At 42.4% G+C, this 27,544-nt stretch overlaps 1 protein-coding gene across 1 annotated transcript; it reads left to right on the forward strand.

The window, feature by feature from the left end:
- Window positions 1-16,395: 16,395 nt before the first annotated feature.
- On the forward strand, window positions 16,396-19,509 carry Pnrc1 (proline rich nuclear receptor coactivator 1). Its single transcript, XM_076924006.1, has 2 exons — window positions 16,396-17,012; window positions 18,437-19,509. Exons 1-2 carry the CDS (start codon window positions 16,563-16,565, stop codon window positions 18,878-18,880), a joined length of 894 nt encoding a protein of 297 aa, XP_076780121.1. The 5' UTR covers window positions 16,396-16,562; the 3' UTR covers window positions 18,881-19,509.
- Window positions 19,510-27,544: the final 8,035 nt, after the last annotated feature.

Raw genomic sequence — 27,544 nt, forward strand, 5'->3', positions numbered from 1 at the left:
AGTTTGTTGAACCATATAAACCCAAGAGACAAGAGACTTAACAATGCCTGAACAGTCAGTATGACAGCAACAGTCTTTTTCAAGGGCAACACATAACTCCCTCTATCAGAGGGAAAGCAGCTATCAGCTTTGCAGCCATCTTGAGCCATATACCCTGACATGAGACTTGGATTACAATAGCCTGTAACAGCTGAGCACACTCTGATAATCTTGGTTTAGATACCTTGGGTGTGTGAGATTAAAAGTGTGTGAGATTAAAGGTGTATAACTTAAGAGAGTGAATTAGAAGTGTAGAGATCAGATTTAGAGACAAGACCTAAGGGCATGATTATAGGTGTGACTTAGAGGCATGGCTTAGAAGTGAGACATATAAAAGGCAGAAACAGAACAGAACAGAGAATTAGACACAGAGAGAAGACAGAGAAGGAGACACTTCAGAGAGTACAACTTGGAACTAGGAATTAGGTTAGACAGTACAACTTGGAGTAGGAATTAGGCATTAGGTAGCAGGCACTTGGAAGAGAACTTGGAAGAAGTAACTTGGAACTTGGAGGCACTAGGGACTAGGAACTAGGGACTAGGAATTTAGGACTTGGGACTTTGAGACACTTAGAGGAAGAGAGACTGAAGAAGGGATTGAAACACATTCTGTCTGGTCTTCATTCCTCTCGACTGCCCTCACTCTCTCTTATGCTGAACCCCGACCCTCGGACCAGAGCGGCAGCTTGGACAGGGATACAGTAGCTGCCAAAAGCAGGGCAGCCCAGGCCTCAACATTTTGCTCAGGCCGCAACATTTTTTGGTGCCCAAACGTGGGGCTAATGCGGCTCCCAACAGCACATCCAATACAGCGATTGTAGCAAGCATGATCGCTCACATGCTTGCTTGCTTCCCCAGTTTGTAATGTTGCATAAATGAAACCACTGTATGTATCTACACATACATGTATATATTTTTGCTTGCCAAATTCATTATAATGAGTAACATCCATTTGCCAGATACTGTTTGGTATCAGTCCCTTTGGATTTACACCCAAATGAGGAACTGGTAAAAGTTTAACACATGATTGACATTGTTTAACAATTTGTCTAGCTTGTTCTCTGGTAATTTTAAACATAACTCTTAAGGTTTTAGAATTAAGGTGATGTAACTCATGAGCCTTTATGGCCTGATCCAAATTAGATTTCTGATCTGATAAAGTCACTGCAGCTATACGAGTATCTAGGTATGCCTTGGTGTTTCCTTCAGAGGGAGGACCTAGTAGCCCAGTGTGGGCTCTCAGGTGTCCTATAAAGAATTTACACTTTCTCCTCAAAATTAATTGTTGGCACTGTAAAAACAAATCAGCTGCTTCTGAGGAATGCTTTATTTGTGTAGCAGTTTCTAGCAGAGGGATAGACTGAGCTATATATGAGTTATCTGTATAAATATTAATAGTTTGATTTAGAAATGTTTGAAACACCGAAATACAGCATGTAATTCAACCAATTGAGCTGATACAGATGATGTAGCAAAGGAGATTACTTTATCTTTAAAGGCATAAGCGGCTGTTCCTGATGAGGAACCATCAGTGAAAACTAGCAATGCTTCCTTGATAGGTTCATGTGCAGTACAAGATGGAAAAACAAATTCATGATGATTACAAAACTGAACCAATTTATCTGGTGGATAATAATTATCTATCTGACCAGCAAATGAGGCACATTCAATAGGCCAGACTTCAGAATTCTGCATAAGTCAATCAACCTGATGCCTTGTATAGGGCTGTACTATGATATCAGCATCTTTTCCAAAATATTTTTGACTGTTATCTCTGCCTAACATAATCATATCTGCTACAGCTGCATAGTATGGATTAAGAACCTTCTTAGGAGATGAGGGAAGATGAACCCATAATATGGGTGCAGTTTGCCCAAAACTGTAGTAGGAGTCAATTTAGTGTTAAAAATAAGAAAATATAAAGGCTTAGAATAATTAATATGAGTTACAAATTGAGATGAAATAGCATTCTCTACCTTCTGTAAGGCTGTTCTACCCTCCTCTGTTAGAGCCCTGTCAGACTTAGGGTCAGGATCTCCTTTGAGAATATCAAACAGAGGCTTCAGTTCTCCTGTTGTAAGTTTCAAATATGGTCATAGCCAATTAATATCTCCCAATAGTTATTGAAAATCATTAAGTGTCTTAAGGGAATCAGTCCTCAGTGTGACTTTATTATTAATAATACGTGGACCATTAATCTGAAATCCTAAATAAGTATATGGATCTTGTAATTGTACCTTTTCTGGTGCTATTTGTAACCCTACAGTGTGTAAAGCTGTTTAAGATCACCAAAGCACTGGAGTACTTGTTTTCCATCTTTTCCAGCTATCAAAATATCATCCATGAAATGAATCATGTAGATTTGCTTCCACATAGTTCTAACACCCTCTATGGCAGAAGCCACAAACTTTTGGCACAAGGTAGGATTGTTAGCCATACCCTGAGGCAAGACCTTCCATTGATATCTTTTCATAGGTTCTCTAAAGTTTATAGAGGGAACACTGAAAGCAAAACGTTTTCTATCATTAGGATGCAAGGGGATAGTAAAAGAAACAGTCTTTTAAATCTATAACTATTTTATAATAACCTAAAGGTATGGCCACCGGCATGGGCAGCCCAGGTTGTAAGGCTCCCATTTTAATCATGGTTGCGTTAAGAGCCCTCAAGTCTTGCAACAATCTCCACTTTCCTGACTTTTTCCTAATGACAAATATTGGAGTGTTCCAGGGAGAGTTACTCTCTTCTAAATGTCCTGCCTGTAATTGCTCCTGCACTAGCAACTGGGCAGCTTGTAGTTTTTCGGTGGTTAGGGACCACTGATCCACCCAGATGGACGAGTCCCCTTTCCAGGTGATGGGATCCACACAATGCCCTAGGGGTGCAGCTGAATCAGTAGCCCCCATCAAAAATACCCCAAGCCTTGTCTTCCAGTATTACCATAAACCTCAATAGGATGAATAATCCCTTCTTTACTTTTTCCTAATTCTTTCCCTGGGGAAAATCCAGGGTTTATCATTTGAGCCGTGATTACTTCATTAGGGCTGCACATAATCAATCCCAACTGGGATAACAGATCTCTGCCCCAGAGATTAATGGGAAGGCCCAGGATGACATAGGGTTGTATATTCCCTGTATTGCCTTCTTTATCTTTCCACGTCAGTACCTTAGAGCTTTGTAGTGGGTTTTGACTTTGGCCAATAACCCTTAAATTGGTTAAGGTTGGGGTCAGAGGCCAGGTGGCAGGCCAATCACTTTGTTTTAGGCTAGTCACATCAGCTCCTGTGTCAACCAAGCCTTGGAATGCCTTTCCATCTAGCCAGATTGTCATCATAGGTTTTTGTTTAACTATAGGCTGTACCCAGTATGCATCAGAGAAACAAAAACCTTGATCCCCTCTTTTAGGATTCTTATATTTGTGATTAGTAGGGTACAATGGAAGTAACAATAGTTGAGCTATCCTCTTTCCTGTAGGAATGGTGACTATGTTCTGAATTGCCTGTGCCATTACCTTAATCTCACCCTGATAATCATTATCTATAACTCCAGGAAAATTTGTAGTCCCTGAATAGTAGCACTGCTTCTTCCCACTATCAGGCCAAACACATTTGGATAGAGCGGTCCAAACACTCCAGTGGGTAAAGCCTGAGGTCCCATTTCTGGGGTTAATACTGTGTGGGTGGCAGAACTGAGGTCCAGTCCTGTGCTTCCTGGTGTTGCTCTACTAAGTTCAGAAAGAGATTGGTGTTTGCTGGTAGGACACTGACTGCCTCATAAGCCTGTTTTGGCTTGCATCGGTTCAGGGCCTGGAGCTGGCCCCTGTTCCCGTTTCCCTGATTATGGGAAAGGGTGTTACCTTGTGTGTCTTGTTTAGACCCACAATCACTAGCCCAATGCCTTCCACGTTTGCAACGTGGGCAGAGCCCAGGCTGTTTTCTGGGCTGTCTCTGGCTTAACTCATTTTCTACTTTGCAATCTCTTGCAAAGTGTCCAGGCTTACCACATTTAAAACATGCCTTTCTGTCTTTACTTGCCAAAAAATCTCTTACTGATTGCCCTTGCATGGCAGCTGCCATAGCTAAGCCCTGTTGGTAAGAGGGCCTATGTCAGAACAGAGTATGATATACCCTGTAAGGTCTGTCTTTTTCCTATAAGGTCTAATGGCCGCTTGGCAGTCAGGATTAGCATTTTCATATGCAAGTTGTTTCACATAATCTATACCTGCCTCTGCATTACCAAAAATCCTCCCTGCTGTTGTCATTAATCGATGAACAAAGTCAGAAAATCTTTCATCAGGCACTTGCCTGACTGTTGTTAAAGATGCACCAGGGTCTCCCTTTACTGGAAGTTTACGCCAAGCCTTCATGGCTGCATTTTGAATTTGAGCATATAAACCTGGGTCATATTGCATCTGGTTATCACTAGAAGCAAATTGCCCTTCTCCTACTAAGGCATCAAAGGACCAACCATTGCCTGCCTGAATCTTTCTCCTAGCTGTCTCTTTACAATTCTCATGATACTCTGATTTCCAAATAAGATAGTCTCCACCACTAAGAACTGCTCTCACTAACGTATTCCAATCACTAGGAGTCAGCCACTCCTCCTCAACAGATTCTAAAATTGCAAGAGTAAAGGGAGCAGTGGCACCATATTGAGATACTGCATTTTTTAATTCTTTAATAATTTGAAAATTAAACCCTGTGTGATGTCTCCAAGCAAACCCTTGAGCTTCTCTGGTCTCTGATACAGGAAAAGCCTCAGCATTTCCCTCCTCTGGCTGACCTATAGCTGAACTAAAGCTAGAGGATAGGGACTGCCTTTGGACACTGGGTTGAGGAACATGAAAATCCGGGGGATTTTCACAGTTGTTGGTCTCTTGAGACCTCTTCCCTGTCCTTAATTTCTGTAACTGATTACTTAAGTCCTGATACTCTTTTTCTAACTCTATCAGTTGTTTAAGGGTAGAAATTTTGTCCTGTAACTCCTTTTTAGGATATACAACCATTGTCTCCATTGGGGGAGCACTTGGAGGTGGAGGCACATAGGGAAAGGGCATTTCAGCGTCATAAAATTTGACTTCCTTTTCCTCTTGGTCAGCACAATCTGGCTCTGACAAATTGTCATCAACCTTTGGTTGTATTTTGGATTCTAACTTACACTTCTTTTTATTTTGAACAAAAAAGACAGCATTCAAGAACAAAAGCAGAAAATTAACACATGTGAGCAGCAAACAACAAAACAAAAACAGAGAGTTGAATTCAGGCTGACTAATTTCTTGCCACATTTTCATTAACATGACTTACCTTTCTTGACGCAGCAGATTCCCACGGTGATCACCTTTGTTTCACTTCTGACTTTTCATCAGATCCGTCTTCCAGTAACGCCCCTCACTGGGTCTCTTGTTCTTGCTGCCCCACGTTGGGTGCCAAAAAATGTTGAGAACCGTACTAGCCCACGTTTGGGCACCAAAAATGTTGGGGCCTAGGCTGGCCCACTTTTGGCAGCCTAAAATGTTGAGGCCCTCTCCACTCCATGCTTGGCAGCCATTGTATCCCGGCCCAAGCTGCCGCTCCGGTCCGTGGGTCGGGGTTCAGCAAGAGAGAGAGTGAGGACAGACTCGAAGAATGGAGACCAGACAGAGTGTGTTTCAATCCTGTTTATTCTTCAGTCTCTCTTCCTAGTCCAAGTCCCAAGTCTTGAGTTCCTAGTTCCTAGTTGTACTCCTTGTTGTGCTCTTCTGAGTGTCTAATGTCTACTCCTACTCCTAGTGTCTGAATCTCTGTTACTCCAAATTGTTCTCTGCCTTTTATATGTCTCACTTCTAAGCCATGCCTTTAGGTCATGCCTTTAAGTCATGCCCTTAGGTCTTGTCTCTAAATCTGATCTCTAAGTCACATCTTTAAGTCACATACCTTTAATCTCACACACCTTTAATCTCATACACCCAAGGAAAGTCCTGGGTATCTAAAGCAAGATGTTATCAGAGTGTGCTCAGCTGTTGTAGGCTATTGTAATACAAGTCTCATGTCAGGGTATATGGCTCAAGATGGCTGCAAAGCTGATAGCTGCTTTCTGCTTAAAGTCGGCTCCCAACACTGCTCCAAGTTTGCCTACAGTCTCCGTACACGCTCCTTGGTACACTTCCCTCCTCCCTCCCTGCTCCCCATACATGCATAAGCAAACAAATAAATGTAATAATTTTGAATGGGGTTAATAAAAGACAACTTGGATGTGGTGGTGCATGACTGTAATGATACTACTTGGAAAATAGAGACAGAAGTTCAGGAGTTCAAAACCAACCTGAGATACATGAGATTCTATCTCAGAATAAAACAAATCCCCAACATAAATTAAAACTAAATAGAAAAAAATAGTAAATATAACTGGTTGCCATGGGAAAACTTTTAATCCTAGCATGTAAGAGGCAAAGGCAGAAGAATTAGCATGAGTTGTAGGCCATCCCAGGGTAACTGTTGAGTCCACAGGCTCCAGGGCTACATATTGAGAGCCTATTTCAAAACCAAAAAAAAAAAAAAAAACCCAAAAAAGTAAAATGTAAATCACAGACAAATAAGTTTACAAGAGGGGATGACTTGTAAAGACCCAATATGATATAGAGGCCCAAAGTAAAACATGCATGTGATAACGGGGAAGAGGGACAAGCCACAGAGACACCCTAGAAAAATTGTCCCACTTCATTTGACAATAGCAAGAGCCAGGGTGTGAAGTCCGGAGGGATTCTCAGAGGCTCTAGGAAGACACAGCTAAGTTCAGAAGCTCTATAGGAACCAGGCAGGGTGGTTGGTCCTACATAATTTGAGGGGTTGAGAGGATTACCACAACTTGAGGCCATTCTGGACTATAAAGAGAAACTTGAGTCTAAAAAAAACAAAAAAACGAAAAAACAAATGGTGGACAATGCGTGAAAAGGGCATGTTAGGAGAGCACCAGGATAGAAGAGGCTGGAGAATGGCTGGCAGCATCTTCCCTTGTCTTGGGTTCGCTGTGTTCTAAAAGCACTTCAGCCTGCCAATCAACATCAGTTCTTACGTTTCGCAACACAGGGTAAGCCTGGGATATTCATGGCCTGCTCACCGTCTTGAATAATGATTACAAAGTAACTTCTGCGTAGGGATTGTGACTCAGCCAGGCTCACCTCAGTCCACTCTCGGACTTTCAGGGGACCACGCAAACCCTGCCAACACAGCATGTAGATCACTGCTCAATCTCAGCCACACCTCAGATTCACCGTGTGACAAAGTGTTACTGTCTAGTAGGATGAGTCACAGGCTCATTCAGCTCAGCGCCGCCTTTTTCGGCCAGCAACCTTCACAAACAAGGCCTTCCAGCTGTCTGCCTACTCCCACTTCGGAATTAAAAGCGGCCACACCCCAGCAGTAAAGCACATCCCGCCAGCTGGCAGAGGGGAAGGAGATGTAACAACTCACTGGACTTTGCCAAGAAGCGAAAGGGCAGGTGCTGGCCAAGAAGTGTTGCAATTCAGGAAATTTCTGGCCTTGGGCAAGCTGCCGTCATCCCCTGCAGTGCAGTAGCCTAGCTTCTGGTTTGTTTAACTCACATGGGGAAACGTGTAAAGAGTGACCCAGTTCTTTCCCAGCGGATTTTCTTTCCTCAGTGTGCTCTCGGAGGCTTCTTGACAACTAAAAATCTCTACTCACTGCCACTTTAGCTTCACGTTGACTTTAAATTTCAAATATATAATTTCAAGATTCCAGTTTGGGTGGGGTGTAGTCTCCCTCTCTCCCTCTCTCCCTCTCTCCCTCTCTCCCTCCCTCCCTCTCTCCCTCTCTCCCTCTCTCCCTCCCTCTCCCTCTCTCCCTCTCTCCCTCTCTCCCTCTCTCCCTCCCTCTCCCTCTCTCCCTCTCTCCCTCTCTCCCTCTCTCCCTCTCTCCCTCTCTCCCTCTCTCCCTCTCTCCCTCTCTCCCTCTCTCCCTCTCTCCCTCTCTCCCTCTCTCCCTCTCTCCCTCTCTCCCTCCCTCTCCCTCTCCCTCTCCCTCTCCCTCTCCCTCTCCCTCTCCCTCTCCCTCTCCCTCTCCCTCTCCCTCTCCCTCTCCCTCTCCCTCCTTCCCTTCCTCCTTCCCTCCATCTCTCTCTTTTCTCTTCTTTCTGTTTTTCTTTTTAAGCAGAGTTGATACTTAATAAAAAATGTAGCTAACCATTGTAGCATATGCCAATAACCCCACCACTCAGAAAGAAGGCCAGGGATCCAACATTATCATCTGCTACAAAGGGATCTTGAAGCCAGCCTGGACAATCTGAGGGAGTGGAAAAAGGAGGGGGAAGAAGAGGAGGAGGAAATAAAAAGTGAAAAACACACAAACAAAAACCAAAATGGATTAGCCGGCAAGGATAACCTGATGCTAAGCCTCATAGCTGAGCTCAATCCTCCCATACACACACATATACACACACTAAATAAATGAATACATAAATAAATGTTTAACATTTTCTATTAATTATTTATTTTATTACATTTCAAATGTTGTCCCCCTTCCTGGTCTCCCCTCCGAAAAACTCCCACCCCATCAGGCCTCCCCTTTGCCTCTGAGAGGATGCTCCCCCACTGTCTTAGTCAAGGTTTGTATTCCTGCACAAAACATCATGACCAAGAAGCAAGTTGGGGAGGAAAGGGTTTATTCAGCTTACACTTCCACATTGCTGTTCCTCACCAAAGGAAGTCAGGACTGGAACTCACACAGGGCAGGAACTTGGAGGCAGAAGCTGATGCAGAGGCCATGGAGGATTGCTGCTTACTGGATTGCTTCTTCTGGCTTACTCAGCTTACTTTCGTGTAGAATATCAGCCAGGGACAGCACCACCACAATGGGCTGGGCCCTCTCCCCCCTTGATCACTAATTGAGAAAATGCCTTACAGCTGGATCTCATGGAGGCATTTCCTCAAGGGAGGCTCCTTTCTCTGTGATAACTCCAGCTTGTGTCAAGTTGACACACAAAACCAGCCTGTACAACTACCCACCTACCCACTTCCGTATTTAAAGTGTTTAAATGAGCTTAAAGAAAGGAGTGTACACACCCAGGTGTGGTTACAGGACTCAGTCAGCATTTTGTTGCTGGTGTTATTTTGTTGGGGGGGGGGGATTTATTGTTGCTTTAAGGATTTATTTTATTTTTAATTATGTGTGAATCTGTGTGTGGGTATAAGCAGGTACCTGCTGAGACCAGAAAAGGGTGTTAGATACCCTGGAACTGGAGTTAGAGGCAGTTATGAGCTGCTCCAAATAGACGCTAGGAACCAAACTCAGGTCCTCTGTAAGAGCAGCTCAGGCCCCTGACTGTCCTAGAGTGAAAAGATCAGACAAGCTTAGAGTAGGGAATACTACCCTGGATAAGAGGTAAATTCCTGACAGGGTGAGAGAGGACTGGTCTTTGGTGAAGGAAGAAGATTTGGTATCCTAACAAAGGGATGAGGTGGGAAAAAAATCACTAGGAAGCTAGTCAGATGTGAGCAGGCTCGGAGGATGTTGGGGTAGGACCTCTCCATGTTCAGCAGTCTATGAAATAAAAGGTTATTAATGAATGATCAGAAAATCAGGCCCGAGTCATCTTCTGACTATGGACGGAAAAGCGGCTTTCAGACTGACACAATGTCCTGAGCTACCTGAAAAATTATTAAATAGATTAAATACATATCCATTTGAACAAGGCTCCATGAAGCTCTGAACCTCCTAAGATTGTTGCATAGCCAGAGGCCTTCTGGTAAAATTCATCATGAGTCTATGAGGGGCTTCACTGAGCACCTCTTTGTAAAAACCAAACAGACCTATCAATCGCTTGGAGGGACTATGACCTGAAAGGAAGGTTTTTGTTCTCATGAAAAGAGCAACTAGTACAGACTCTGGTGTGTTGGTTGGGGCAGTGTGGTCTCTTTGGCCATTGTCCCCTGTTATCTTTGAAAGTGTACTGTGTGTACTTTTCAATGGCCTTTGCCAGTCTCTCCCACCACATTCTGTGTTTGAGTTCTTTCCAGAGATTACAAGGGACTGGGAGAGAGGACGTGAGAGAGATTCCAGTAACAAAATCACATCACATAGATTATCAGTAAGCAGAGCAGACAGATTAAAGATGTGTAGGTATGGGGCAGTGCTGCTCAATGGTACTGGACTTGTGTGAGGTCCTGGCTATCAGCCCCTCCCCACCCCACCCCCACACAAGTTAAACTCAACAAGTCCACCTCAGTGCCAGTGTTAGCACTGAGCAAAGAAAACAGGCAAGAAAGGTCGACCTACTTGCTCTCAGTATCCTGGAAGGAGCCAGTCCTCAGCCTCAGGGTAGCATCTCAGTAAATAGTACAGCTTTTGTCCTCTGAAGCTTCTGAGGCTTTCTCATGAATAGTCTCCTCTAAAGATTTCAATGTGACAGCTCTTCAGTGTCACAACTTTTTAAGAAAACAGTTCTCTTGGACAATATTCAACGAAACAGCTTGTGCTCATACACTTTATTCAGGGTGAATCAAGGGCTTATGTATATGAACCTTCGAGTAGGAATTTGAACCTGTGATCTGGCCAAAGACTATGTGACCTTCCTCAATTAGAGGATTGGGGGGTTGAAAGCGCCAGATCAGGCTGAGAAGAGGAAGCCCCACTAAGAAAAGGGAGTCTTCCATTTTGCACTGAACTCAGGAAAGCTGTCCAGACATGGTAGACTACAACCTTAGTAGCGAGGTGCAACATTGTATGTATATTTATTTTTGTTTTTGTGGTTTTGTTTCCATGCCTTTCAAATTCCTTTTGTTACTATTCAGCCCTCAATGACCCAGCTGGGCATGATAGAACATACCAATGATGCCAGCCAGCAATTAGGAGGCTGAGGCAGGAGGATCATGAGTTTGAGGCCAGCTTGAACCATATAGTGAATTCTAGGCCAGCTGGGAGCTGGGGCTTCATAAAAAGACCTGTCTTTTAAAAAAAAAATGAGAGAGAGAGAGAGAGAGAGAGAGAGAGAGAGAGAGAGAGACTCTGATTGTAGACTTTGTGTAGAAAGCATGAATTATTAATCTAGTGGGAGTCACAAAGGGATGAATAACTTGACTAGGCTTAGAGAACCAGGACATTGTGATTCAGAGAACATTATAAGTAAAGGACAGGAGCAGTAAAGGAAATGTAGCCAGGCATGGTGGTGTGCCCATAACGCCAGCACTTGGAGGGCTGAGGCTGGAGGAGTAAGCATCCAGGCCAGCCTGAGCTAGACTCTGTTTTAAAAACCATAGGTAGGTAATAGACATAGAACTGATAATAGTGAGATCTCATATCAAAGAAGAAAATATTAACATCAATATTTAAATTAATCACGTTGTACACCTGGACATGTTAAGAGTAACTGTAACATGCTAACTTACTAGTTAAGCTAAACTCTAGTTGCTCTCTCCAGAACCTCAAAATGATAATTACATCATCTTAGATACTGCATTTTTAGCAATGAGTCATAACCAATACCGAGACATGACTTGGCAAACTCCAACATGAGCAGCTCCTTCTGAGTCTCTTGAAAGAGGTTTCATTTGGTCTTTAACTCTATAAGCCACTTTGTTGGTCTCTCTGTGTTCAGTTGGATTTATGTTGTTTGACACAGGGTCTCATATAACCCAGGCTGGTATTGAAGGCATCATGGAGCCAGAGATTACTTAGAACTCATGATTCTCCTCTTATCTCCCAAGTGGCTAGGATTACAGGCATGTGCCACAATACCCAGCTCTTGTGGTTTTTTTTTTTTTTTAATGATATAACAGAAAATTTATTAATTAGTTTATTTTTATTTATTGCTATTGGCGGAGGAGGGGTCTTCATGCCATGCTGAACTGTGTAGATCAGAGAACAACTTTGTGGCATGGGTTGTCTCCTTCTACCTTTACATGCTATGCCAGGGATTGAATTCGAGTTGTTTAGGGTTGCAGCATCAGGCAGCAAGCACCTTCAACCACCAAGCCATCTTGCTGGCCCTGGTTTTGTTTTCTGAGTTACTTTTCTTTCAGGTTTTAGCTAATCAGGAGAAAAGATTGAACTGAATATTCTAAGATCAGGAAAATAAACAAGACTGGCAGGGTGTGTTTTAACCCATTTCCCTTAGTTTATTTCCCTTGCTTTGTTTTAAATGTTTTCTGTGACAGTAGAAACTGAGTCCAGGCAATTACTTTACTACTTAAATCAATGGTTCTCAACCTCCCTAATGCTTCAGTCCTTTAATACAGTTCCTCATGTTGTGATGACCCCAGCCATAAAATTATTTTTGTTGCTGCTTCATAACTGTAATTTTGCTAGTTATGAATTGAATGTAAATATCTGTGTTTTCCAATGATCTTTGGTGACCCTTACAAAAGGGTCATTACACACACACACCACAGACCCCTGCCAAAGGGGTTGCTATCCATAGGTTGAATGCCGCTGATTTAAATCTGCAGCCATAGTTTTCTATGTTTGAATCAGGGTCTCCTATAGTACAAGCTGGCTGTGGATTTGCTGTCTAGTTGAAGCTGACTATAATAAACTCTTGACAGAAAAATTCAAGTACCCAGTAGTTGTTGGTCCACAAGGTTGGATGTCTCAGTTGATCTTCAGTATACACTGGAATCCTAAGTCTGCTCCAATGCCAGTGAAAGAATGAACTTGCTGGCAAGGTAAGGGCTAGCAGGCAAAGAGCAAAAGCTTCTTCCTTGGCTATTCTTAGTTGTCAACAAAACTAGATTTGGAAGGAACTAAAATCCAAAACTGCACACCTGTGAGGGATCTAGCCTATAGTTCCGACTGTTCTTCTTCACAGGCTGTGGCTAGGCTACTCACAGGTTGCTGAATCAAATTCAACTCACAGGTGGGAGGACTTGCTTACTAATTTTTATTTCTGCTTGTTGGAAATGGTGTCATTCTGTCTGACTTGGAACTCCACGTGCAGATCGGCTTGGTCTCAAACTTTCAGCACATCTCCTGTCTTTGCCTCCAAAGGACTAGAACCGGAGCCACGTGCCGCCACACCTGGCTATCAAAGGTGTGAATTAAAGGCTTTGTGAGATCTTTTCCAGTTTCAAATCTGTGGTTTCCATTCATCCAATGGACATGATTACCTATTGTGAACTACCCCAAACGCAGAAATCAGTAAAGTCTACAGAAATTATACACCCCAGCAAATTAATCATGATGAAATGTAAATACTTATATAAAGTTATCACTCTGTATAGTCAGCATGATCGACTTTGCTACCAGCCATAAAATGTTTTAGGCACTGTCTGCTACTATGTAGTTTAAGAACTAAACTAGGCCTGTAAGGCTGAGAGGAATAAGGCTGTGGCTTTCTAAAACTGTCAATCACCTGTCAGCCAGGAATGATGGCTCAGACCCCTAATGCCAGCATTTGGGAGGTGAAGGCAGTAAGATCAAGACTTCAAGGTCATACTTGGCTATATACTGAGTTCCAAGCTAGCTAGACCTTCAAAGAACTAAAAAGAAAACAAAAGCCAGTAACATAATATGGCAGATAATATAGGTGATAATCATCAAAGCTGTGTTTTGTGGCGTTTTGCATTTTCTTTTTGTTGTCGTTGTTTTGATTTTTTTTTTTTTTTTTTTTTTTTTTTTTTTTTTTTTGACATTATGTAGCTCTAGATGTCCCGGAACTCAATGTTCATCAGGCTGGCCTCAAACTCACAGAGATGCACCGGCCTTTGTCTCCTGAGTACTGGGATTAAAGTCGTGTGCCACCACGCTGGACCAAATCTGTGCATTTATGGGAGGAAGTGCATATCTCAGCACTGAGGCCAGAGACTTTCCAGCATGATGGCTCACACTTTTAATCCCAGCATTGGGGAGGCAAAGGCGGGTGCATCTCTGTGAGTTTGAGGCCAGTCTAGTTTACATAATGAACTCCAGGCTAGGGAGAACTATATAGCAAGACTGCATAACATTTTTTAAAAATTGTTACTAGAATTTTTGAGGAGTCCCTTTTGGGGTGTCACACACTACCAGGGAAATTGAAGTTCCTGCTCAGGGTTCTTAGTCTCAATAATAAGATAATTTAGAACAGACTCAAACAAAAGCTCAAGAATGAGTTTATTAGAGTTTTGTTATTTTCCAAAGACTGTAAAGCAGGCCCGGTGTAAATCTCAGCAGCTGCAGAGCAGAAAGGGGTTAGACAGCTTCAGAGGAGAGTGAACAATCCCAGAGTGTCCAGGAAAGCATACCCATGGACAGTGTCTGAAAGTAAAAGAGATGAAAAGGAAGTTACCAGAAGGTCATTTTTCTACCCTTGGCAAGAGGTAGATTCCATTCTCTTGACTAGGGGATAGCTTTCTCTTGATGTGCCTCAAAAGAGCCTAGATCAAGGGAACTACAACACTCCCACTTCAGAAGAGGTAACCCTAACATTATTTACAATGGCTGAAATCAGGAATGGATATTCCCTACTTTCCTGAAAGCTAGAGACTCTGTTCACCATCAAGAATTAATATATGGACTGGGAGTGGCTATTTAAGAAGAACTAAGTCAGAGCTCACTTCTATCTAGCCTGAGAACAAAAACATTCCTACTGCTGGCCAAAGACAATGGAACTATTCCCTCCCCGCCCCCGCCCCTAATTCTAAACCTCCTTATTCCCATCCTCTGTGTGTGTGTGTGTGTGTGTGTGTGTGTGAGAGAGAGAGAGAGACAGAGACAGACAGAGAGAGAGACAGAGACAGAGAGATATGGAGTAGGCGTGCCACAGAATGTGCTTGGAAGTCAGAGGGCAACGTTGTGGTTTTGGTTCCCTTTCATTTTTAGGTGGCTTACAGGGATGGGACTCAGGTTGCCAGGTTTATGTAGCAAGCACTTTAATTACTCGCTGATCCATCTAGATGCCCCTCTCTTTTTATTATTTTGTTTGTTTGTTTTTTCGAGACAGGGTTTCTCTGTGTAGCCCTGGCTGTCCTGGAACTCACTCTGTAGACCAGGCTGGCCTCAAACTCAGAAATCTGTCTGCCTCTGCCTCCCAAGTGCTGGGATTAATGGCGTGCGCCACCACCGCCCGGCTCTTTTTATTATTTTGAGGCAGAGTCTCATTAAACTCCCTACACTAAGAAATTACCCATCCTCTACCTCAGCCTCTCGAGGAGCTAGTGTTACAGGTCTTGATCTTGCCATACCTAGACTAGAGTTCAGATTATTCTGTTAATCTTTAAATAATTTGTGTCTAATTCTTTAGCCTCTGTATGCCTTAATTACTGTAAAATGATGAGAAAAAAAATTACTGGACAGTGGTGGCATGGGCATTTAATCCCAGCCCTTGGGAGGCAGAGGCAGCTGTATCTCTGTGTACGAGGCCAGCCTGGTCTACAGATCGAGTACAGAGAGGACAGCCTGAGCTACACAAAGAGAAACACCGTCGCGAAGAAAGAAAAAAAAAAAATTAAATAAAACCCTAAAGAAGTCTCAGTCTCTCTCTCTCTCTCTCTCTCTCTCTCTCTCTCTCTCTCTCTCTCTCTCTCATGTTTTTTTGTTTTTCGAGACAGGGTTTCTCTGTGTAGCCCTGGCTGTCCTGGAACTCACTCTGTAGACCAGGCTGGCCTCGAACTCAGAAATCCACCTGCCTCTGCCTCCCAAGTGCTGGGATTATAGGCGTGCGCCACCACCCGGCAAGAAGTATGTTTCAAACAAGATGAATTACAAAATTAGTTCTGAGGTCCTAACTTGTTTGGTAACTGGTGGCTCCAGTTCTTTTCTGTATTAAACTGTGAAGAAAGAGTTCTGTTAACCCAGTTAGCTAGCAAACTGTAGCAGGGCTGGTTTTCTCCATTTGGGACACAGGCCATTTTAAGCCCCATTTTTTGGGATTATAGTGTACTTTTGGTAAACTGAAGAATCCATCAGTAAACCCTTTTTAAAATTTTCACCACTAGGGTTAATTGGCAACGTCAGAAAACCTAATGAGAAACCATATAGCCACATTTCACTGTAGGTTAAATGGAGGCAGACCTTCACCAGTAGTGTGAAATAAAGCCTAGTGTTCTCAGAAACCTCTTAAATAATATTTTTATGTTGAGCTGAAATCGAAGAGCTACAAAGCAGTCCTCTCTTGAGGTCAGCAGGTTCCTAGTTCCTCCACCATCTCTCTCCTCCTCCTACCCCGCCCCACCTCCAGGCTACTCCAAAGGGTTGCTGTAAGGGAGGTGAGGCCGAAGTCGAACTTCATTGTTCACGGGACACTCTGGAAGAGCCCGTTGGACGCGCCTGCGCAACGTGTGCTCTTTGTGAAGGGTTGCAGCAGTCTGCTTGTTTGTGTCTTGCCTCCGGGCGCGGAGGCGGGATCTAGGGCGTGGCCTGACAGGCGCACTCGGATTGGACCGCCACAGGGAGGTGGGCGGGCAGGGGGCGGGGTCTCGGGTAACAACACTGGCGGCGGTGGCCGGCGCTATTTGTTGCTGCGCCGCCTCGCCCGAGTCATGGTCCTTGTCCCGAACCTTCCAGCAGCAGCCTTCGCCGCCGCCCCGTGACGCCTGCTCCCCGTCGTCTGCCGAGCCCCGCGCCATGACTGTCGTTTCCGTTCCACAGCGAGAGCTCGCTCTGGGCAGCCGCCTAGCGTCGTTCGGGTTCGTCGGGGCCCTCCCGATGGTGAGCCCGGCCCCGCCGCCCTTGCAGCGCCATCCGGACCCGCGCGCGCTGCCACCCACCCTCTTCCTGCCGCACTTCCTCGGGGGGGACGGGCAGTGCCTGGCGCCCGCGCCTCGCACCCCTGCGCCGTCCGGCTGCAGCTTGGCCCCGGCGGCTGCCCCGCGGGCGGCGCCCAAGAAGCGGCGGAAGAAGAAGGTGCGGGCCAGCCCGGCGGGGCAGCTCCCCAGCCGCTTCCACCAGTTCCAGCAGCACCGGCCGAGCCTCGAGGGTGGCCGCGGCCCGGCGCCGGGGCCAATCGCAGCGCAGGAGGAGCGAGGTCCAGCGGCCACTGCCCTGCTACACAGACAGCCCCCACTCGCGAAGGAGGTAGGGCCGGTGGGGGCGGGGCGGCTGTTTACTCGGGAGGGAAGTTTCCGTGACGCTCGCTGGAGTCGTGGGGCGGAAGTGGGGGGGGCTGGGCAGCTGCGCTGGCGCCGCCCATTGGCTCCGGAGCCAGCCAATGGGAGCAGCGGCTGCGGCCCAGCAACAGCCTGCTTTTAGAAGGTTGGCGGCGATCCAGGGGGTTTCGGCGTTCGGGGCTCACGGACCTGCGGAGGGCTGACGTCAGCCCGCTACGTGCGGTGCTCAGGGGCGCTCATGAAGGCGGCACTGGGTGGGGGCGAAGGCGCAGGCGCGGTGCCCACTGGGGCACCCGGCCCGGACCCACGCACGCCCTGACCCGCTGAGTCAGACTGGGGTTTTGGAAGTTGGCGGGAGTCTCTGATGCCCGACACGAATGTTTGCCAGTCCCCGCGCTGTGAGCGGTGCTGGCCGGCACGAGCTTGCTTCCTTAGGGGCTTCTAAACAGTGCCCAGAATGAGTTTTAGAAGTTATAAAATGGACTCGGCAGTTAACAGATTTGGATAATATGGATCAAATTTTTGTCGGGGCCAAAAGATTTGAGAGTTGTCTTTGCGAAACAAGCAAACAAAACCAAAAAACCCTCGATCTTTTTCATAAAATTTGAAGGATTCTTTGTTGATAATGACACGAAAAGCAGCCATTGTACAGAAATTGTACTCGTTCAAGGTGTGCCAGTGGAGAGACATAAAAGAACTCACTGTTCATCCGAGAAGATTCTATTTTTCAAGGGCAGTATTGAACGGGAAAGACAGTGTTACCCTTACGGCGCGGATGTGTGACCTTGTACTTCGCTGTCAGTTTTTGTGTCCTTACTATATCATACATGCATCAGAGGGGCCGTGATCTAAAGGGTAGAATTTTCATTTGATGCAGATTTCTGTAGATTATACTTGTGGCTAAGAAAGTTACTAGAGTGCAAACGTTTTTAGTCAGTTAGGAGTGGCACTGAGTTTACAAGATTGCCCAAAAAGCACAGGCTGGCCTGGAATTTACATTTCCGCTTCTGCCTTACAGGCCCTTTGGCTGGGCTTAGAAGGTTGTGCATGAAGTTGTTGAATCTGAAAGGCAGATGGGACCATTTTTTTTCTGTCCCATAGAGGACACTTGCTCCTTACTGTTTACAGTTAGAAAAGATGGACTTGGTTACCTTGAATTTTTAAGTGACATTTTTCTGTATATAAGTTTGATATATGCTCTAATTAACAGCGTTGATTCAGTAGCAACATGAGAGGCATGTACATCTAGACATCCAGTAGCAAGTACAGCTCTCACAGAAGTATTTAGTTAAAACTGGATGGAATTCTAGAGAAATTTAAAAAGCAAGTTGTAGAATATATATAAAGATAACTTTTATTCTGAAAACTATTTACTTCTGTGTTCCTTTGTAGGTTTTAAAATCAAAGATGGGAAAATCAGAGAAAATCGCCCTTCCCCACAGCCAGCTTGTGCATGGTATACACTTGTGTGAACAACCAAAGATAAACAGACAGAAAAGCAAATATAATTTGCCACTAACCAAGATCACCTCTGCAAAAAGGAATGAAAATGACTTTTGGCAAGATTCTGCTTCCTCTGATAGAATGCAGAAGCAGGAAAAAAAGCCTTTTAAAAATACTGAGAACATTAAAAATAACCATTTGAAGAAGTCAGCATTTCTAACAGAAGTGAGCCAAAAGGAGAATTACGCCGGAGCAAAGTTCAGCGACCCCCCTTCCCCCAGTGTCCTCCCAAAGCCTCCAAGTCACTGGATGGGAAGTGCTGCTGAGGACCCCAGCCAGAGCCGCGAGCTGATGGCAGTGCACTTGAAAACGCTCCTCAAAGTGCAGACCTAGGTTCAGTCTGCAGTATGTATTACACATAGATCTTTGGACTCTAAAGGAAATGGACACAGCAGTGGGAACTCGCCATGTTGCATCATTCAACACAATGAGCTTAAGTCACACAAGCAGCTTGTATTATATTTTATATTTTGTAAATAGTGTATACCATGTATTATGTGTATAGTGTTCATACTTGAGAGGTACATTATAGTTTTGTTATGAAAGTATGTATTTTGCCCTGCAGATGTGGTGGGTGTTTTGTATATACACAGTGGAGATATTTTAAGTGGGTGCTAAGGCACTTGGAAGACTGTTTATTTGCACAGGTACTGAAATTTTTTAAAGAACAGCTGTCAAATCTCAAAAGTGAAGAAGATCTAAATGTGAACAGTTTACTTACGTACTACTGAAGGTTAAATCTGGAACAATCACTGTAAACATGGAGTTTGTGTTTCTCTAAATTGACTTTACTTTTAATCTGTAATTACTAGAAACCTTCCTGTTTTTACCAAACTTCATATCTGGATATTGGTTTATTGCCGTTATTGAGATTTAAAACACCTCTAATTTTAAATACCAACAAAATTGGTTGTAATCAAATTTTAAATCAATAATAACAATTTGGCCTCCCCCCCTTTTAAGGTAGTCTTGGCCTTTTGTGTGTGCCTGTTGTCTGAATGAATGTGTAAGCAGATTACTGTGCGTGATTGGACTTGGTACATTTGTTGTTTTTGTGTCTTTGACTATGTTAAAGTAGCAGTCTTGCTACAAAATTTAGATGTGTTTAATAATTTAACCTACCTCTTAAGAGAAAAAAATTCCATCTTAGAAATGAATGTGAACACAAGTGAAGCTGGTTGTTACAAACATGAAAACTTAGTTATGATGTGCTTTTGAGCTAGCTCAGCTATGGAGTTGAGATAACCTAGAACTTGAGGTTTTGTTGCCTCCACTCCAGTGCTGGGGTTACTGGCATACACCACCACCCCTGGCTTAAGTGGGGCTGCGGATCAAACGGCTCTGGGCATGATAGGCAAACAAGCCCTGTGCCAGTAGACTATATCTCTAGCTCTAGAATACATAACTCTTTTTTATTTTGAGATAATTCTGAGTTTCCCAGGCTGTCCTTCATCTTGTCTAATGATATAAGCAGGGCTGGAACTTCTAATCTGTTTGCCTGAGGAATTGGGATTACAAGCAAACTCTCACACGGGACTTAGACTTTCCTTTTGTATGAACTGTTAACTGCTTGACTTAGGTTATGTGCATGTGAGAGACTGGAGGAATCACATCTCTGGAGCTCCAGTTGCAGGTCTCTGTCGGTTGGGAACTGAACTCCGCAGGGCATCTCTCCCACGTCTGCATTTTTCAGTGAGAGAAAATACTTTTGTTAGAGGGATGGGAAGATGGCTGGGGCTAAAGGAGCTGGAGCTTGACCCCTGAACCCACAGTAGAGACAATCGGAAACGTGTAGTCTGTGTGATACTCCAGGGGAGGAACTTTAAACCGCTCTTCCTGTGGGCACTTTGGTTGTGTTATACAAAGCCAAGGCTTATAAAACTTTAGCACTCAACAAATACACAACTCAGTGGTAAGTCACATGGCACCGGCTTAAAGTTCCTTAGAAACCACAAAGTAGGTAGTACTAGATGCAAGTCACCCTGTGACCTCTCTGGCACCACCCTTCACTGAAAGCATTTGAGGGGTTGGAGGAGATGGCTTTGCAAGCATGAGGACTTAAACTTGCATTCCTAGCGGCTAAGCCTGTAATCTTGGAGCCTGGAAGGGAAAGACAAAAGGATTCCAAGGTTCGATGGCCAGCCAGGCCAGCACACACACGAGCCTCAGGTCTTGGATGCTGTGATGAAGCAGCAGGTGTAGGAGAGACCTGGGAAGTTTTCTGACTGCACTCGGCTGTGATACACTACCCACTACATGCACACACAGTGGTAAAGTAGAGAGCCATGGAGTAAGTTACACACATGGGAGGTCACCACACAAAATGTTTTGAGTTCAGCTTAGTGATACCTGTGTCTCAGTACTTGTATAAGTTGGAAACTAGCGTATCAGAAGTTGAAAATTCTTGTTTCAAAAAAAAGGTCATGGTAGCACTTCAGTGACTGCAGCCCTATCACAAAATCCGAAGATACTGTGATCCCTTTAAAGCTAGTACCGTGCTGTGGTCATTGTGATGCTTAGACACTTTGCCAAGCTCTCAGGGTATGTTGACATACGGTCTTGGTCCCCTCAGACCACAGTCTGTGGCTGGTCTTTAGGAGATACTCCACTGTACCAATGACCCCAGGAGGTATCCACCTGTTCCAGTGAAGCACAGTTCTAATGGTGCTGGTTAATCACAGCTGAGTTTTTTCAGCTCCAACAAACCAGAGGCCACAGATTCTTAATCCAGAGCATCACTCAGTAGTTCCATAGAGTCTGCCTCTGGTTGTAACTTAAGACTTTCTTGCCTGACTTTCCTCAAAGGTAGGTTGTAGGGCCAGGCATGGTAATCACAACCTTTAATCCCAGTTCTGGGGAGACGGAGGCAGGCAAATCTCTGTGGGTTCAAGATTACTGTCTGGAAACAAACTCCCAAATTGCTTTTGGTCGTGCTTTTTAACACAACAAAGATGAGCTCTAAATTTTAATGCTGAGAAGAAACAAATCCAAGCCTCTGTTGCAGTGTTTCTGCCTCCTCAGTACCACGTCCCAGAACAGACCTGGAAAGGGGTAGAAGAACTAACTAAACACCAGCTCAGTGAGAGGGGATGAAGACCTGGTAGTGTGGCTGTGGCTGACTGACAAGATTGCTGGTTCTGGTTGTGCTAGTGTGAAGACAACAATCACAGCCCTATTCCTAATTGAAAATGCAGTGTTGGCAAGAAGCAGGGCAATTAATGTGAGATTACAGAAAGGCCAGCTTTGCCAGTGAAGTGGACAGTTAGCTTCTGTGGCTGTAATAAATACTGTGACCAAAAAAATGACTTGGGGCTGGGCTTGGTGGCACAAACCTTGAATTCCAGCAATCAGGAGACAGGTGGATCTCGGTGAGTTTTAAGGCCAGACTGGTTTACACAGCAAGTTTCAGGCCGGATGGGGATGCATGGGAGAGGTGCTGTCTCAAAACAAGTCACTTGGGAGGCAGGGATTCATTTTAATCTTAACAACTCACAGTGACAATCTGTCACTGCAGGAATTCAGGGAAAACCACCAGAGGCAGGAACTGAGGCAGAGACCCCTTAGGAGCACAGCTTCCTGCTTGCTGCCCATGACCTACTCAGCTCACTTTCTTATACAACCAATATTACCTGCCCAGGGCTGATACTGCCTACAGTGGGCCAGGCCATCTCATATCAATCAAGGTGATCTCTCGAAGACATGGCCACAGGCTAATCTGATCTGGGCAACCCCTCAGTTGAGATTCCCTCAGATAACCTCAGGCAGCTGCTGTGATACAGTACCTGCTCCAACTCAACCTCCTCAAACAGAATCTCCCCCCAAGTTTTCATCAAGAAGGCCTCTGGAAGGTGTAGAGGGGCTCTGGCCGTCTACTTTGTCACGTATCATCATTAATGTCTTCTGCACAGAGCCATCACACACAAAAACAATATTTTTGTTTGGTTTTAAGCCAAGGTCTCTAACATTACTGTAGCCCAGGGGTCCAGGGTGATGCCTGCCTCAGCCTCCTAAATGTTGGGATTATGGAGATGTATCACCACACCCAGCTCTAAGAGACAGTCCTTCTGTGCTTATGTATGGGGTACTGTAGAGTGAGCTCTGGACTTTGGGCATGAAAGCAGGCATGAATATATATATATATATGAATATATATGTATATATACACACACACACGTGTGTGTGTGTGTGTGTATAAAACTTGAGTTATATACCAACCCCTATTTTGATTTTTCAGTTTGAAACAGGTCTTTCTACCAAGACCAGGCAGCCTTGAATTTGTGATCCTCCTGCCTTCCAAGTGTTGGGATTACAACCATGTCTGGCAATAGGCTGGTTGTATTAAATAGATTGTCAGGGCTGAACATAGTTCAGTGCTAGAGTTCTTACCAACCTTGCAAACAAGAGGCCCTAGTTTCAATTTCCCATACTGAAAAACAAAAATTTAAGAACCACTCAATTCTTTGCCAGACATGTGCTTTCATCTCCATGATTTGAAGCCAACGGGGGCTCCTTTTCCAGACCTGTCTCAAACCCTTCCCTCATATACATACACACTATGAATTTTCAACATACATTTTCTATTTAAAATGGGTTTATCAGGTCATACTCCCATCACTAATGAAAGAGTACCTGCAAATACTACAGGCAGCCCTCCAGAGCTGCTTGTATGTACTCAGGTACTTCAGTTACAGAGAATTCCCCATGACTGGAAGTTGCTAACCTGACTGTCAAAAATAAGTTAGTTGCAGATGTGTTCTTGGCAATCTTCTGTTTAGAGAGAAAAGATGGAACTGGAGTTACAGATTCTGTGAGCTGCCAGGTGGATGCTAGGAATTGAATCTGCTCCTCTGGAGGAGCAGCTCTAACCACTGCACCATCTCTCCAGCCCCTGGGGTTTTTTGTTTGTTTGGTGTGTGTGCCTGTACTCCTATGTGCATATATGTATGTGTGTTTTTTTATGTATGTGTGTATATGTGTGTATGTGTATGCATATGTGTATGTGTGTTTGTATATGTGTGCATATGTATGTATGTTTGTGTGTGTCTGTGAGAGTGTGTGTCTGTTGGTGGTAGTGTTTAACAGGTTCTTATTGTCCAAGTTGGCTTGGAACTGGTGGGCCTTCCACCTCCACTTCCTAATTTCTAGATTACAGGCATGCACTATGCCTGGTTATTTTCAGCTTTATTTTTTGTTTTTCTAAGTAACAAAAGTGTTTCCCCTTGCATTTTGGTTTTCAGATTTATTATTTTTTTTAAGTAATAAGACTTGTGTTTTATAGGGTTTTTTTTCTTACTTGTTCCTTTATTTCTTTATAGATAGGACTCCTGTAGCCCACCCTGGCCTAGCCCACCCTGGCTCATACTCATGACCCTCCTGCCTTTCCGGTACTTGGCTTGCTGGCATGGGCCACAATGCTTGCTGTTTCCCTTTCATAAACATTCTGGTGACTCTGGGTTATTTCCAACATAGCTCAGTTGTAGGGTGAGTTCCTAACATGCACAAGGTCTAAGTTTAATCCCTGCAATATCCTCTATACACACACCCTCACCCCTAAGCCTATGTGAGGGGCCCAAGGTATTCAAATTGTAGATTTTGGGGGAGGGGTAGTGTTTTCCTGCTGTTGGTTTGGGTTTTTGTTTTATTTTTAAAATTTTTGTGATAGAGTCTTGGTATGCACCAATAATATATACTATATACTATATACTATATACTATATACTATATACTATATACTATATACTATATACTATATACTATATACTATATACTATATACTATATACTATATACTATATACTATATACTATATACTATATACTATATACTATATACTATATACTATATACTATATACTATATACTATATAAATATACTATATACTATATACTATATACTATATACTATATACTATATACTATATACTATATACTATATAAATATACTATATACTATATACTATATACTATATACTATATACTATATACTATATACTATATACTATATACTATATAAATATACTATATACTATATACTATATACTATATACTATATACTATATACTATATACTATATACTATATACTATATACTATATACTATATACTATATACTATATACTATATACTATATACTATATACTATATAAATATACTATATACTATATACTATATACTATATACTATATACTATATACTATATACTATATACTATATAAATATACTATATACTATATACTATATACTATATACTATATACTATATACTATATACTATATACTATATACTATATACTATATACTATATACTATATACTATATACTATATAAATATACTATATACTATATACTATATACTATATACTATATACTATATACTATATACTATATACTATATACTATATACTATATACTATATAAATATACTATATACTATATACTATATACTATATACTATATACTATATACTATATACTATATACTATATACTATATACTATATACTATATACTATATACTATATAAATATACTATATACTATATACTATATACTATATACTATATACTATATACTATATACTATATAAATATACTATATACTATATACTATATACTATATACTATATACTATATACTATATACTATATACTATATACTATATACTATATACTATATAAATATACTATATACTATATACTATATACTATATACTATATACTATATACTATATACTATATACTATATAAATATACTATATACTATATACTATATACTATATACTATATACTATATACTATATACTATATACTATATACTATATACTATATACTATATACTATATACTATATAAATATACTATATACTATATACTATATACTATATACTATATACTATATACTATATACTATATACTATATACTATATAAATATACTATATACTATATACTATATACTATATACTATATACTATATACTATATACTATATACTATATACTATATACTATATACTATATACTATATACTATATACTATATACTATATACTATATACTATATACTATATAAATATACTATATACTATATACTATATACTATATACTATATACTATATACTATATACTATATACTATATACTATATACTATATACTATATACTATATAATATATAATATATAATATATAATATATAATATATAATATATAATTAATATATAATATATAATAAATATATAATATATAATATATAATATACAAGATATAAGATATAATTAACTTATATATCATATTGTATGTAGTATATAATATATAATATGTATAATATATAATATAATACCCAAGTGGGTATTATAGACATAGGCCACCACACCCACGTAAACAGCAAGATATTTTGGCATTTACTTGAAAACATGAAATTACAGAGGGCTTTGGTTTTGATTCTTTCAAGGCTACATGTGTCAGCTTACTTCTGTAATCCTGTATACTCTGGAGGAAGAGGCAGGAGATCAGGGCCTTCCTAGATGACATAACTGACTTAGAATTAGCAATAGCCGCTCCTAAAACAAACAAAAACTATGCTCAGTGGTGTGATTGTTTCCTTCCTTATCCAAGGCCCTAGTTTTATTCTTTAGTACTACCTAAAACAAACTAACACACTCCCCCTCCTCAAAACCTTGGGCAAGTTACTGTTAGGGTTTTCTTGTTACAAAACAAGAGGTCACCCTGGTTCCATACAAAGGTGAATAAATTAACCATAGTCTTCAAATATTAGACTGCTTTTAAATGATAAAAGAGACCAGTCTCAAAGGGAGTTATCCCTTCCTTCATCTTCCATGGTTTAGAGCCACTGTGCGTTCACACCAATATCCTTAAGCCTGTGTGTCTTTTACTTTTCTTCTTTTCTTTTTTATTTTAATTAGAGTTTCATGTTGCTCAGGATAACCTAAAACTCTGGAGGTAGCTGAAAATAACCTTGAACTCTTGATTTTCCTGCCTCTACCTCTCAAGCCACTTATTCTCAAGCCTCTGTGGTGCTTTAAATAACTCCTGTGACATACAAGGGAAGTGATTGTCCTGGGAGCCAGTAGGTCTGACTGGGGACCCCACCGCACACTGCGCCTTTTGAGAAGACCTTCAAGCAGCACTGGAGCAGTGGAAGATGTCTGGATCATCCGAGAGCAGCACTCCACCAAGATCCCCGAGATTACCGAGTGACACAAGGGTGCGAAGCAGCAACCCGTCCTGGACCAGACTAGGTTTCTTGTACCTGATCACGTGAATTTGAGCAAGCTCATCAAGATAACTAGAAGGTGCTTGCAGTTCAACGCTAACCCAGCTTTCTTCCTCCTGGTCAATGGGCATAGCATGGTGAGTGTGTCCACACCCATCTCTGAAGTGTAGGAGAGTGAGAGAGATGATGACGGCTTCCTGTACATGGTTTGTGTCTCGCAGGAGACATTTCAAGACAGCGCTGGCTGTGTAAGGCTGGGACAATACCTAATGGCCATTAAGCCCTTACCAAGGCAAAAGGGATGTTACCAGCAGTCACTGGTCAGCTCACCACCCACAGATTAGAAGGTAGGCACCCACACAGGGTATTAGGAACTGTTTATCAGCAGAAACTGAGCTCCATGCAAGTGCATTCAGCTTGGAAACTCATCTAAACTAGGCTATCTGTGTTTGAACTTTAGAACTTTAAAAATAAAATACTTTGCATCCAAAAAAAGAAAAGAAAAAACTCTCTCATAGGATCATATATTTGAATGCTTGTGCAGAGCCGACAGAAGGCGACTGTCATCCTTTCAGCCATTTTGAGCCATATACCCTGAAAAGAGACTTGATTACATCAGCCTACAACAGCTGAGCACACTCTGATAACATCTTGGTTTAGATACCCAGGATTTTCCCTTGGGTGTGTGAGACTTAAAGGTGTGTGACTTAAGGGCATGACTTAGAGATCTGATTTAGAGACAAGGCCCAAGGGCATGACTTAAAGGCGTGACTTAGAGG

The sequence above is a fragment of the Arvicanthis niloticus genome, chromosome 25 (assembly GCF_011762505.2).
Source record: "Arvicanthis niloticus isolate mArvNil1 chromosome 25, mArvNil1.pat.X, whole genome shotgun sequence".
Classification (NCBI taxonomy): domain Eukaryota; kingdom Metazoa; phylum Chordata; class Mammalia; order Rodentia; family Muridae; genus Arvicanthis; species Arvicanthis niloticus.

Bases quoted from the DNA above. Each gene is read 5' to 3' on its own strand.
- Pnrc1 (XM_076924006.1), top strand. From the start codon at position 16,563: ATGACTGTCGTTTCCGTTCCACAGCGAGAGCTCGCTCTGGGCAGCCGC. The intron at 17,013-18,436 runs GTAGGGCCGGTG...GTTCCTTTGTAG, and splicing joins AGCCCCCACTCGCGAAGGAG to GTTTTAAAATCAAAGATGGG.